Consider the following 14,912-nt stretch of genomic DNA (forward strand, 5'->3'; position numbering starts at 1 on the left):
TATGTTGGGGGCTCCAGAACAGGACACAGTACTCCAGGTGGGGTCTCACCAGGCCAGAGTAGAGGGGGAGAATCACCTCCCTCGACCTGCTGGCCACGCTTCTCTTGATGCAACCCAGGATGTGGTTGGCCTTCTGGGCCACAAGGGCTCATTGCCTGCTCATGTTGAGCTTCTCATCCACCAGCACTCCTAAGTCCTTCTCCTCAGGGCTGCTCTCAATCCATTCCCCGCCCAGCCTGTATTTGTGCCTGGGATTGCCATAACCCAGGTGCAGGACCTTGCACTTGGCCTGGTTGAACTTCATGAGGTTGGTACAGGCCCACCTCTCCAGCTTGTCAAGGTCCCTCTGGATGGCATCCCTCCCTTCCAGCGTGTCAACGGCACCACACAGCTTGATGTCATTGGTGAACTTGCTGAGGGTGCACTCTATCCCACTGTCCATGTCACCGACCAAGATGTTGAGCAGGGCCGGGCCCAGCACGGACCCCTCAGGGACACCACTCGTGACCGGTCTCCACTTGGACATTGAGCTGTTGACCACCACTCTCTGAGTGCGGTCATCCAGCCAACTCATTATCCACCAAGTGGTCCGTCCATCAAACCCAAGTCTCTCTAGTTTAGAGAGAAGGACGTCATGCGGGACAGTGTCAAAAGCTTTGCACAAGTCCAGGTAGATGATATCCGTTGCTTGTCCCTTGTCCACTGATGCTGTCACCCCATCATAGAAGGCCACCAAGTTGGTCAGGCACGATCTGCCCTCGGTGAAGCCATGTTGGCTGTCACCAACCATCTCCTTGCTCTCCATGTGCCTTAGCATGGTTTCCAGGAGAATCTGCTCCATGACCTTGCCGGCCTGTAGTTGCCCGGGTCCTCCTTGTTCCCTTTTTTAAAAATTGCGGTTATGTTCCCTCTCTTCCAGTCATTGGGAACCTCACCAGACTGCCACGATTTCTCAAATATGATGGCCAGTGGCTTGGCAACTTCATCCGCCAGTTCCCTCAGGACCCGCGGACAGATCTCATCAGGTCCCATGGACTTGTGCACCTTTAAGTTCCTCCAATGTTCCCGAACCTGCTCTTCGAGTACAGTGGGCGGTTCTTCATCCTCGCAGTCCCTGCTTGTGCCTTCCACAGCTTGGGTGGTGAGACAAGAGCCCTTATCGGTGAATACTGAGGCAAAAAGGGTCATTGAGTACCTCAGCCTTCTCTATGTCCTGGGTAACCAGGACACTGTTTTCCTTCTGGAGGCGGCCTACATTTTCCTTGGACTTTCTTTTGTCCCCTACGTACCTATAGAAGCTTTTCTTGTTGCTTTTTATATCCCTGGCCAGATTCAATTCCGTCAGGGCTTTAGCCTTCCTCACCCGATCCCTGGCGACTCGCACAGCCTCTTTGTAGACCTCCCAGGCTACCTGTCTCCTTTTCCACCCTCTATAGGCTTTCTTCTTCACTTTCAGTTGGTCTAGGAGCTCCTTGCTCATCCACGCCGGCCTCCTGGCCTTTTTGTCCAACTTGTTCTTCATCGGGATGCACCTCTGCTGAGCTTGGAGGAGGTGCTCCTTGAATGTGGACCAACTTTCCTGGGCCCCTCTTCCCTCCAGGGCCGCCTCCCATGGCACTTGGCCCATCAGGTCCCTGAAGAGGCCGAAGTCCGCCTTCTTGAAGTCTAGGGCAGAGAGCTTGCCGTGTAGTTTCCTTGCTGCCCCGTGGATCTTGAACTCCACCATCTCATGGTTGCTGCAGCCAAGGCTGTCCTTTAGTTTCACATCCCCCACCAGCCCCTCCCTGTTGGCGAGCACAAGGTCGAGCATGGCACCCCTCCTTGTCGGCTCCTCTATCGCCTGCAGGAGGAAGTTATTGTCCGCGCATTCCAGGAACCTCCTGGACTGCCTGTGCCCTGCCGTGTTGTCTCTCCAACAGATGTCAGGGTGGTTGAAGTCCCCCATGAGGACCAGGGCTTGTGACCGTGAGGCTGCTCCTATCTGCCTATAGAGCACCTCGTCCGCTCTGTCCTCCCAGCCAGGTGGCCTGTAACAGACCCCCACCGTAACGTCCCCTGTCCGTCCCCATCCTCTAATCTTGACCCATAAGCTCTCTGTCAGCTCCTCCTCCATCCCCAAGCGGAACTCCACACACTCCAGCCGGTTGCTGATGTAGAGAGCGACACCCCCTCCTCGTCTCCCCTTCCTGTCTTTTCTAAAAAGCCTATACCCCTCCATGTTGATGCTCCAGTCGTATGTGTCGTCCCACCACGTCTCTGTGACGCCAATGAGGTCGTAGCCCTGCTCGTGTGCAAGCATCTCCAGCTCTTCCTGTTTATTCCCCATGCTGCGTGCATCGGTATAAAGACACTTCAGCTGGGCCCCCGACAAAGCCAACTTGCTGGAGTTCTTGCAAGGAGTTCTTTTGGACCACAGTTTAAGTTCATTTGCATGTACCTGCGATCCTTCCTCAGCTTCTGGACCCTCGGTGCTGGCACTGGCGCCATGCTGACAGCAGTGGGCTGAACTGTGCTCCCCCTCCTCCAGCAACACTAGTTTAAAGCCCTCCAGACGCGTCTGGCAAGTCTTTGTCCAAACACACTCTTCTCCTTCTCGGTTAGGTGCATGCCATCCACCCCTAGCAGCCCGGGCTCTCTAGTTCACTTGCTGTAGAAACTTGCACATTTCTGGTTTCTAAGGAGTGAGGCAGGCAGGGGAGGCATCGGAAAGAAAACAATGTAGCTGTGGAGGAACTGCATCCTGTGTTGTCTTCTGGTAGTAATTCCTACCTCATGCTGAACAAATACCTGAGACCGAGTTGTTCACAGGCAATGTCATGGTATTGTCTGTTTTTCATATGGTTCATAGAAAATGTAAATACAAAACACAGCTGCAACAGATCAATGAAAACTATACTTTCAAAATAGGAAGGATGCATTTTATTTTACCAAAGAATAATTGCTCTGTGCTCCAGAGAGCTCAAAATCACAGATATCTGCTCTACTTCAGAAGAGATGAACTTTGAAAAAAAGCTGCAAAACAAACTGTTTTTTGAGTAACTCCTGACCGGTGGAGTTGCATTCTCTTGCACGAAGAGAAGGTTTTATTCAAATGACACCTGAGTGTTTTAGCACTGGCATAATCTGAGCATGCATAATGTACTACAGGAGCAGGATACTATACACCAGCAAAAATCTAACTTCAAAACAAAAATGCAGCCCCCCCATCGCTAATAGCTACCATTTCAGCTGGATGCAGTTCACTTTGGAAAGCTGTCAAGAAGTGATGTGGGAAGTTTGCCTTGTAGAGTTCTCCTCATCTGAAGTGCTAAAACCAACATTTCTTTATTACCTCAGATACTTCTATATTTCAAAAATGGAGGCAACATCAATTTCTTCCTGAAACGCCTTTCAAGTGTCCACAACAGCTTTCCAAAGGAAATGAGAGGGCTAAGAGATGGCTTAAACTCAGCCTGCAACCATGGTATTTTAAGCCTGCCCCTTGCACTAACTACTGGATTAGGTAAGCTGTGACTGTTCTAAAAAGTCAGAAATCCACCTTCCATGACAAAATAATACAGCTTTAGCTTACAGTAGGAGATAGGAACCTGTTGTTTTAAAACAGTCACAAACATTTTTTGAAAACTCACCCACAACTGAGTCTTGAAAAAGACACGCCAGAGGAAAAGAATATTTGAAGGAAAATAATAGGGGTTGTAAAGCAAGTCTCCAGAATCTACATACCTTTACTGGCCTTTTTGGCTTTTTAACAGTGTGAAAGTTCAGTACCATCTGTTAACTTGAATACTGTATAGCATGCCTTGTAGAAGTCACTACTTCTATAGATTACTTAAAGACCAGTTTGGCAGAGCTCAGAGCCTGGACACAGTAGGCAATTTCAGACTCACTGGGAATATGGTGCCGTGCATTTTGTCTACGTTCAGTTTCAACAGAGCAAATACTTTGTAAAGCAACCTAAACAGAAGCGATGTAACACACAAATTTTATGTTACACACCATACTGCACGCTAACAATTCTATGATTCTCCAGTTTTCTGTCAAAAAAAATCAAAATAAGACTAATCGGCATGAAAAAAATTACTATTATATTTCAGCTCAGGCATTACTTTTTAAAAAGTAAACAAATAGGACAGAGTTTAATAAAACAAAACAAAACAGTTCTTGTGAAATTTTACCGTTCCATAACACTCTAATTTGCATGCCCTGTACTGCACAGCTCTACACTCTATAGCTCAGTACTTGTGCACTATTATTTGTGCCCTCATGTATATTCAACAGGCACATAAGCCAATACTTACTCAAAAATCAAGCATTACCTAGCTCAATGAAATAATTGTTTCTCTGAAATACTATTGTTGATTTTCCTTTGTCATTAAAACAAAAGCCGATAAACTACCTAGATCTTTGGTATGCAGGAATGCTTTAGCTGATGTATAAAATTGCTCTTTTGCATACACTCCTTCATTTTTCACTCCAGAAAATAATTGTAAGAGTATCAACAGAGAATGAATTCCCTCTTCAGGCAACAGCTGAAGAGCTACGGTAATGTGAAATTTCTACAACGTGCATAATCTATCTAAATTGTGACTTTGAGGGGAAGAAGCAAGTTCAGTTTTCACTCCTATTCAGTCTTTGACCTCTATGCTAAAAAACCAGATGGAGTGATGGTTATCAGCACCAGCTGTAACTGTTTTAGCAGCATAGACTCCTGTCCAGTAGGAATCACACTCTGGCTATCAATAGTTTTCAAAAAGGCTGCAAGCAGCACACAGAATGGAGTTAAGTCTTTGTTATATACAACCCAAGCTGGTTTCAAACCATGAGCTACTGTCAGAGTTTTCCACCTCTTTCATGTATTCTATGAAGCACAACCTCACAGCCAGATGCAGCGTTTGGGAAATCCAGTAACTCCAGAGGTTAGCATGCATGGGACACAGAGGCTATTCAGTTCTAGTGCAACGGGTGTTACCCCAAAGTATGAAAAAACCACTACCACCATCTGCTATACAGAAAAAATAATCACCCATTCCTTACTTGGACTCAATCTCCTACCTACAAAGAAAAATGTTGCCCTTATCAGAGTAATGCTGGACGCCTCAGAAATGTACAAAGCTAAGGAATGCGCAAACTGGAGAAACTTGTACACAGGACGTTGTAGATATGTCTGTATGGCAGAGTAAGCGTGATGCTAAGAATCTCAGGTCACTCCACAGAGTCGGCATTTCCTGGCCCTGACAGCCGCGTTAAGTCTGTGGCCTTAACACAGTGATAAGTTTGAGGCTTGAAAACTCAAGGGATCTGCAAAAAATAACTATGAAAAGCATCAAGGAATGCAAAAACCAACTTCTCAGCTAGTGTACATCAGTGCAAGTCAATCAGAGGCACCTACACCAGTGGAGACTTTCATTCACAAGAGTGCTGTGCTGTAGGCTGAAAAGTTCACTTCATTTGCAGCACAGCTTAGAATGATTAAACTCCAAGTGATCTTGTGCTAGTACAGAACCTGAAAGCTTTGCCTTACAAATGAAATACTTAACAGTTATACAGCACATTTGCTACAGAGATTTACTTCACCTTAAACAGTCTGTACACAAATAGCAGGGGAAAAAAAAATCTAGTAGATATCATTTTTAAAAGGTAATTAATAAAAATGGCAAGCCATCTTAAAAGGAGTTTTAATAACCAAAATGAGTTTTAATAACCAATGCATTTACCAACAATCAAACACACAAACAAATTATCAGTGTCCACACCGATTAGCTTTAACGGCAATATGCTTTCTGAGCTTTTGGCATAAATTTTCAAATTCAGAAGCTTAATAATACATAAATATTTTCTGGTAGCTTAATATGAATTTTAAAAGCTAGGGGTTTTTTTAGTGATAAATATTCTGCATAACGTATCTGAAAGGGGTTATTCGTCTCCATATTGACAGAAATCAAAATCCTGCCTTTGGCCTTAAATCAGTAGTGATGGGGACTCAATTACTCAGTAATGCACTGCTGTATACCACCATGATAAATTATAACAACACAGTGCACTATTGATAACTAAATACAATCTCATTTGAAAGGCAATGTCTTAAGAAAAGGGAAATTAAGAACTATGGGAAATAGATTTAATCTTAAAATATGGGGAATATTTCACCAATTCTGAGACAATTGAACTAAATAAAGCCCTTGTTCATGTGCCTGCCCTCAGATTATAAAATTGTTTTAAAAATCTGTAAATTCATAAACTTTCCATCAGTGATAAATGTAAACGATTAAAAAACTGGCTGGGTTTTCTTTCACATAGTAGGTATCACAGGCATTACAACTAAGAAAACGTTTTAAAATGTGTCTTAAAAAATAGGAATTTTTTCACAATGGAGCTACATTTCTTATAATCAGTAACAACATGTCTTCTAATGAAAAGGCAGCGTAAACTGGTCTATCTTCATTGATTTCAGTGGAACTGGGCTGTTCCACAACAGCTCCAGAATGGGCAGAGGTTTTATGCTATGCTGTAACACACTCCACCAAAAATAAAGAAAAATACAAAGGAAAACACTCCCATGCCTTTCTCTCCAAGAGTGAGATGTACTGTTACATGTGAGAGATGTTTTTAAGAGATGTAGATTAAGAACATTCTGGTACAGAGTTAAAAAAAATTAAAATAACCAACATTTGTAAATCCAACAGTCTAGACAGACCATCATATTCTGTCTACAACATAAAAAATCATAGGCTCTATTTCTCACTCCGTATGTTCTTCCCTCCTCCAGTTTCAGCCTAATCCTTATTTTAACTCATTCAAACATCCCTGCTAGAGAAAGTAAAAACAATAATGTAAAATTTAAGAAAATGCAGAAGCATTTCAATGCAGTGCCAGTCTACGTGGCAGGCATTAGGAGCTAAGCTGAATACCAACCACCTCACCCAGTTAATGTTCAAATACAAATAACAACTTTCCTGACTTAGTTATTTTATTCATCTGCAACAGTATATTTTGGGTTTTTTTATAAAAGGCCTTAAAGTTTCACTTTACGTGTATGCCAGGGTCTGACATTTCAAAGAAAAGACACACGCAAAATCCACGTCCACCGACTGTTGATCTGTACTTGACATTTGCAGTTGTGACAACAGCATTTAATTTTATGGTGAAAAGACATCACGGGTCCGTCCCCGCCCCCCCCCCCCCCCCTTGGTTTGTACAGCTATGCTTCCTAATACGGTTAAATCGGCCTTTCTTGAATAACAGAAATAGAAAGCAGGTATTAACTTACCTTACGCCCATCACTTGCATGGCAGTTCACATTTAAAGGAGTCAATAAAGCCATCAGTTTTTCTTCATTACCACTCCTGTAAATGGAGAGGAGAGGATTACAGAAAAGGGGAAAAAAAGACATAGCTCTTTGCAAAACATTTGCTAAGGAGCTGGATATTAAAGTATAGCATATTGAAATTTGTACTCTGCCAGGGCGAAAGTCAGATGGCTAAAGGATCTTCTGAACATTCCAAAACCAAGGGTAAATACAGAAAAGAATATTAAATTTGCAGTTAAGTGCATTACAAAAGATCATGCAAAACCACTTCTTAATTTCTTTCCTTAACCTCATCTTGTATTTCCTTTATCTAATTTTACAGATGCTCTGAAAGCCCATCTTGTATTTCCTTTACCTAATTTTACAGATCCTCTGAAAGCCATTTGCTGAATTAAATGTTCTGAATTAAATACATTTTCATAGCATATGGCTCATAACATTTGAAACAACTGCATACCAATTTTCAGAAATTTTTAGAAGGGTTAACGGTCTATATAAAATGGTCTTGTGCTGTCAGAAGGAAGGATGAAAGCATCTTTGGAATATACGACTGAACTTTACACCTTTTGTATAGGTTTCCTTACGCTCTGTTCTGATAAAGCCTATTTTCAAGATATATCTTAAGGTAGCAGTAAAAACCAAAAGAAAATAAAAATTCCAGTATTTAAATTGCCCCCAAAAAGAACAGTCACAAAACGATAAAAAGGCTTTAAGCAGCTTAAAGCAAAAACTCAATATTAACCTTATCATCACCATAGTGGGGGATTTCAATTACATAAACAGGCTTTTCCATTTGTACCAGACTGTAAAGTCCAAAGAGATTTATGCTAATTAAGTGGTTTGTTTGCATCATTTCATGGAACGGCAATGACAAAATATTAGTGTTTTAAAAATCCCCTCTCCTCTCCTGCTTCCACCCCCAAAATATGCTTTATATTCTAAGCAGCACTCACCTAGCAGCTTCCAGGAGTTCGTCCTTCTTGTATTCACCTAAATGATTGCAAAATATCATGCTGTTAGCATTTGGCAGAAGACAGATTAAGAAATGCAGTATGAAGCAAATACAGAATTAAAACAGGAGAGGAGAAAAAAGCCCACACCCCGCTGGGTGATGGAGCTGTGACGTTAGCCAGCTTGTGGAGGCAGCATCACCAGTACCTTGGAGACGGGCAGCAAATTGACGCATCTTCTTGTCCAATCCTCAGATGGAAAGGCTTTCTTCGGACAACCAATGACTGCGAAATCTTGTGTCCAGAAACACAGTCCCGCTGATAAACAGCATGTCAGCGGAAGACAATGTCCCCACCCCCTGCCCTATTCAGTATGTCACATTATACTTGGGAAGCATAATAAATTCTGAGACAAAAGCGAGGCAGTGCAGCTTTTTAAAAGGTACAGATTACCGATCTCCAAAGCTCTCACCTGCCTATTTGAATGGTAATTCTGACTTCACCAAGTTCATCAGAAGAGCAGTGATTATTTTACAAATTCCAAATATTATATCATCAGCCACTTCCCAAGCAAATACGCATTTGAAATAAAAAGCACAGACAAAAGAGTATGAACTCTCTGAGAGATTCTGTTACGAGACTCTGAGATTAGAGATAACCACGAGAATGTTAAAGCAACATTTACATTTGAAATTCTGAGTTACAACAGAAAACTCAGGAGGGTTGTTGCATCAGAGGACTAAAATTGCATGTGAGTATCCTAAAAAGAACATGGAACAAGATGACGTGTGGAAGTAAGACGGTATTCTACAAAGCTGAATCATTATGACATTGTACAATACAAGTGTAAGGGAATTTAAATTCAAAAATTAGAAAAATAGCTTTTAGCAGCTTTGTCACAGAGCAGAGGGTATCCTAACAGCCAAAAAGATGCAGGGCTTGAAAAACAGACCATCTACCACCCGCCAGAGAATTAAAGCCTCTAACCACAACGCTTTAAGAAAAAAAGGAAGATGATAAAGTCCTGCAAGAAAGAAAAAACCTTTGTGCTGCCTCCTATGTGTATTTGTTATAAGCCTGCAGTGAAACTCTCATTACAGGTGAAGAAAGCCTTCGGGCCCTGGGAAATGCCAGATTGGACCACAGGTAAACCGGAAGGTTCCTCTGGAGACAATGTCCCTCAACAAAGAGCTTCTCTAGGCTGCAGGCGGAGGGTCAGAGCCTTCATCCATTGCAAACAGCTTAGTACTCCCCCATCATGGCTCCTCCAGTTATCAGCAGGGTGGGGACAAGAACCACAAGAAAACCAGCCCTCTCCAGGGCCCCGAGGAGCCCTGTTTAGTTCAGCATCCTGCCTTCAACCAAGGGCAGAGAGGAAGCAGCCATGCACCTCCCACCCCATCCCCCTGGCTGTCCCAGAGGAGTTCTCAGAAAAAAGCCATATCTGCATCTCATCATACTGGCGAATTTTCCTTTCACAACTGTGCTCAATTGCTTTCTGAAACATATCCAGCTTTAGGAATTCACAACAATCCACAGCAAGGAGTACCACCACACAACTGCCTCTTGCATGACAGCTCTCCTAACTGAGCGAGCTGGGCTGTGTTGCTGAACCCCAGCGATGGAACAGATGAGTTCAACGCAAGGGTGAAGAACTGAAATTGGCATTTCAAATACAGGCCAAGAAGGTTAATTTAGCTTTTGGAAGAATTTATATGTCTGTCTAAATGAAAATGTGATCATGAAACAAGCAAAACGACACAAAAATAAGATCGCCTTTGTCTTGCCCCGACTCTCCAACTTCATCAGAGGAGGTTCCTGTCTACCACAGGCAATTGTCTGTTCAAACCATGGTGCATGTTCCTCTTCTTTTATCCTAATGAAGATAAAATACTGGGCACAATTGTGAGTGTTTCAAATCAATGGTGAGTGAAAAGCTCTGGCCAGCATGCGAGGAGGAAAAAAAAGACACTTTATTACTACTGCATTACTTGTGCAACAATCTCAAACAGCTGGATTTCCCGCAGGAGAGTTATTGGCCTGTATTATATCGACACTTTAGGGACCTAATCAGATTAAAAGACCTGTTTGCACATTCTGGTTTGGCAGTGCATCTAGCAGTCCTAACCCGCCTTTTGAATATTCGGAGGTTAGACAAGTGCAATAACGTTTTTCCTTCATGCTCACTAAGTTGGTATTTTAAAACACAAAAGCCCTTTCCTTAAGTACCTTGAATAGCAAAAGCATTACTGACCAAGAGAAACGGAAGGCTGTAGCACTTGACTTAGAAATGTCCCACTGTATGCCTAAGTAAGTCAGATACTTGTACTAGGTGGTACTTTCAAAAAAAGGTATTTACAGATACTGCTGAAATTCATACAAGCAATTCTTGAAATTTGTCACAACTCTCCCACACTGTGATATGGATTAGGAAAATATTATCTTGTAATTGACTAACTTTATTACTACCTCAAATTATACAGACACGTACAGCACACCATCAGGTTTGCTAAAAAAAGGCAAAAAAAGCGGGCTCCATGGGGCTCTGCTCTCCTGGCTGGGAACCTGGCGAAGGGCAACCCCTTGGCCACTGGAGTGAACAGCTGGTGGGATGCCACAGAGCAGAGAAGGGGCTGGCTGATGGCATCTGGGAGAAGTGGGTGGCACTGCCCGCAGGATCGGCTTGTGCTGGCACAGGCTGCGTTCCCACCAGAGGGCTCTGCCAACACAGCTAAAGCCGCTTGGCTACAAAGCGTATCAAAAGCCATCCTGCAGCATTTGGCCACAGCTACCTAATAAAATATTCATCTGCAAAGCATTTGAAAACAAACCATGCGTGCTCGTGACAGAAATGAATTTCAAGTTCTGCGCTGAAGTACAGGAACACAGACCATCAACCTCACATAATGCTTCTCTTTAAAGAATGTCCAACTGTTTGACTTGAACCCAGCTAGTAACATCACTTAAACAGCTCCTTTGGGTAAGTTAGGATTTATAGTTTTGCAAAAGGGCATCTGCAGAACAAAGCACAGGTAACAGTCTGAATTACTCTTCCAAATCTCTTAGTAGTTGCTAGCTTTGAGAAAAACATCCTTCCAATCACTGTGTCAATACAGAGGATTTTTGGCAGCAATATTTTTGGTTAGCACAAAGCTTGTGTGATAGAGGTGTGAAAGTTAATGTTGGTTGTCTGTGGCAAGGTCTAACAAAACTGAAATAACAAGACTGCAAAAAATTTTCATCTATTTGCTATCTGGCCTTTCCACCATATCTCAGTTCAACCTATCCTTTCTGTGTTTCACGACCACAGCACCAGACACATCCTGCCACACTAGGCAGGTGAGAACTTGCTGGCCGTGCCTCTCTTCTCCATGCAAGAGAGCCCAGAGCAACAGCCCAGAAAGGCTGCCACTTCTCGGCCTGGCAGCCCATGAGAGCAGCACTTGCTCACCTCTACATACTGGGTAGTCCAGAGACAGTTGGTCTGGGAATTTCTGAAGGCGAGGACAGAAAGGGTGTGAAATGGGGAGCAGTGTGCTATACTGAAGCAGTATCCCATACAAAAGCTGGTAGGTAAGCAGAAACCGCTGTATCTGGTGTTCACTGCATCTGATCAAGTTCATTGCTTACAGCTAGCTCAGCATCCTTTAAACCATGAATTTCTCTACTTGCTTCTAGGTCTAGATCACACCACTGCTGCTCCATTTATGCTGGAACTAGGGAGGTCACTGCTGGTAACCACAAATAATCAGGTTTTCAAAACACAGCTACCACCAGGCAGCTAACCAGTCCTACCTCTGTCCCCTCCCAGGAGAAAACCAGTTATCTCCAAGACGTCTGATCAGCTGCTGTCAACTACAGTGACCACAGCTCCACTTGCTCTGCAGCCACTGCTGTACCCGGCCCTTGCTGCATTTTGCAGTAGCTGATCAGCAGCAAATGCTTATTAACTGTCAGACATCAAGTAGATCAGTAGCTGGAAGCTCAATTGATATCTCAGTGGAAAACAGGAGACCTTGCCTTGCACCGAGACAACATGCTGATCAGCAGCCACTTTGAATCCAACTGGAGTAGATTAAAGTAACTGAAATAAGAGCAGAGTATTGAGCTGGAGATATATAGAGGAACACGGTACTTGGGAGAATGAAAGACAGGCATACACCAACAGTGACAGGCTGAAATCTTCATGGGCTCTTAATGCACTCCTTGAATTTGTGCTTTCCAGCTTAATGATAAAAGCTGCAGGCAGAAAAGCACAAACAGCCTGTTGCAGTTAGTCTCTACGATCCCTCCTCTACCATCAACCTGTTCTTACTCCTTCCCATCTTCAGGGTGCCATCTTCCTATGTTTGTGGTTATTAGTGCCACGTGATTATGTGATGTTACACTGAGTCTCACTGAAAATCCAGGTGCAGCATAAATCAATTCTGTTGTTACAGTTACAAAGAATAATCAGCAATCCACTTCTAACTTGAATTCACTAGGAAACTTTAAATTTTAAACTTACTACATGAGCCTGTGAAACATGATTGTTGTGGTTTTGTTTAGTGAGGGGGGCCTAAGGTGGCAGCTTCCGTAGGAAACTGCTAGAAGTTGCTCCTCTTTGTTCAGTGGACTCAGACGGGCCTAGGGTGGACCCGCTGCTGGCCAAGGCCGAGCCAACTGGCAGCAGAATGTTCCATGATAATGCCTCTGCGATAACGTATTTAAGAAGGGGAAAACAGGAAAAAAGAAAGAAGGAGAAGACGTGAAGACGCTGAGCAGGGGCAGAGAGGGGGAGGCGCGAGCCTTGTGGGCCTTGCAGGCCTCAGCCTCTGGCCTCCCGCCGGGCGGCCGACTGGGCCCAGCCCGGCTGCAAGAAGTGGAGAGGAGATGAGATGTGAATGAGATGTAAAAAGATCCTGAGAGGTGTCTACCAGCCTGTTGTGAAGAAATTTTCTTGTGAGCGGAACGGCTGCAGACGCCAAGGTCAGTTCAGAAGGAGGGGGAGGAGTAATGCGGCTCCTGGCCAAGATTCCCCTGCAGCCTGTGGTGACGACCATGGTGGAGCAGGTTGTCCCCCTGCAGCCCATGGAGCTCCACAGAGGAGCAGAGATCCACCTGCAGCCCGTGAAGGACCCCACACCAGGGCAGGTGGAGGCCTGAAGGCGGCTGTGGCCCATGGAGGGCCTGCTGGGACAGCTGTTCTAGAGGGACTGCACCCTGAGGAAGAGAGGACCCACGCTGGAGAGGTTTCACGAAGGACTGTGGCCCGTGGGAGGGACCCCAGGCTGGAGCAGGGGAGGAATGTGAGGAGTTCTTCCCCCGATGATGAAGCAGCGACGTAAAACAACAGGTGATGAACTGACCGTAACCCCCATTCCCTCTTCCCCCCTGTGCCAATCGGAGGGGGGGAAGGTAGAAGAGATAATGTTAAGCTTGGGAAGAGGGAGGGGTGGAGGGAGATTATCTTGTTCTGTCTCATTGTCCTGCTGTTTTTAGTAATAAATGAATAGTTTTCCCCAAGTCGAGTGTGTTTTGCCCGTGACAGTAACTTTAAGGATTTCTCCCTGTCCTTATCTGAAACCTCGAGCCACTTTTCCTTATATTATGTCTCCCTATTCTCTCGGAGGGTGGGGGGAGTGAGAGAGAGACGGCGTAGTCTGGTCCCGATCAGGGCTGAACTAGGACACATGATCATCATATACGCATGTGTATGAGACAGAAGAAAAAATCCCAAATTCTGGAAAAAACTAACATAATGAATCAATTCTACAGCATACTTTAAAGACTTTTAAGGTCAGCCTCACCTCTGTGCCTGGCAAGGTCATGGAGCAGATTCTCCTGGAAAACATGCTAAGGCACATGGAGAGCAAGGAGATGGTTGGTGACAGCCAACATGGCTTCACCAAGGGCAGATCGTGCCTGACCAACTTGGTGGCCTTCTATGACAGGGTGACAGCATTGGTGGACAAGGGACGAGCAACAGACATCATCTACCTGGACTTGTGCAAAGCTTTTGACACGGTCCCACACAACATCCTTCTCTCTAAACTAGAGAGACATGGGTTTGATGGACGGACCACTTGGTGGATAAGGAGTTGGCTGGATGACCGCACTCAGAGAGTGGTGGTCAACGGCTCAATGTCCAAGTGGAGACCGGTCACGAGTGGTGTCCCTGAGGGGTCCGTGCTGGGCCCAGCCCTGTTCAACATCTTTGTCGGTGACACGGACAGTGGGATAGAGTGCACCCTCAGCAAGTTCACCAATGACATCAAGCTGTGTGGTGCCGTCGACACGCTGGAGGGGATGGATGCCATCCAGAGGGACCTTGACAGGCTGGAGAGGTGGGCCCATGCCAACCTCATGAAGTTCAACCAGGCCAAGTGCAAGGTCCTGCACCTGGGTCATGGCAATCCCAGGCACAAATACAGGCTGGGCAGGGAATGAGAGCAGCCTTGAGGAGAAGGACTTAGGAGTGCTGGTGGACGAGAAGCTCAACATGAGCAGGCAATGTGCCCTTGTGGCCCAGAAGGCCAACCGCATCCTGGGCTGCATCAAGAGGAGCGTGGCCAGCAGGTCGAGGGAGGTGATTCTCCCCCTCTACTCTGCCCTGGTGAGACCCCACCTGGAGTACTGTGTCCTGTTCTGGAGCCTCCAACATAAGAAGGACATGG

The 14,912-nt window shown here is 44.9% G+C and overlaps 1 protein-coding gene across 1 annotated transcript in view; it reads right to left on the bottom strand.

Moving 5' to 3' along the window:
• TNKS (tankyrase) overlaps nucleotides 1–14,912 on the bottom strand; it is a 147,294-nt gene that overhangs the window by 62,682 nt on the left and 69,700 nt on the right. The window contains exons 4-5 of the mRNA XM_086747786.1: nucleotides 8,260–8,296; nucleotides 7,268–7,343 (exon numbers count right to left, since the gene is read on the bottom strand). Of these exons, the coding sequence (XP_086603912.1) occupies nucleotides 7,268–7,343; nucleotides 8,260–8,296 (113 nt within the window). The remainder of the gene's footprint in view (nucleotides 1–7,267; nucleotides 7,344–8,259; nucleotides 8,297–14,912) is intronic.

This window comes from Chlamydotis macqueenii, chromosome 4 (genome assembly GCF_036417535.1).
Source record: "Chlamydotis macqueenii isolate bChlMac1 chromosome 4, bChlMac1.mat, whole genome shotgun sequence".
Classification (NCBI taxonomy): Eukaryota; Metazoa; Chordata; class Aves; order Otidiformes; family Otididae; genus Chlamydotis; species Chlamydotis macqueenii.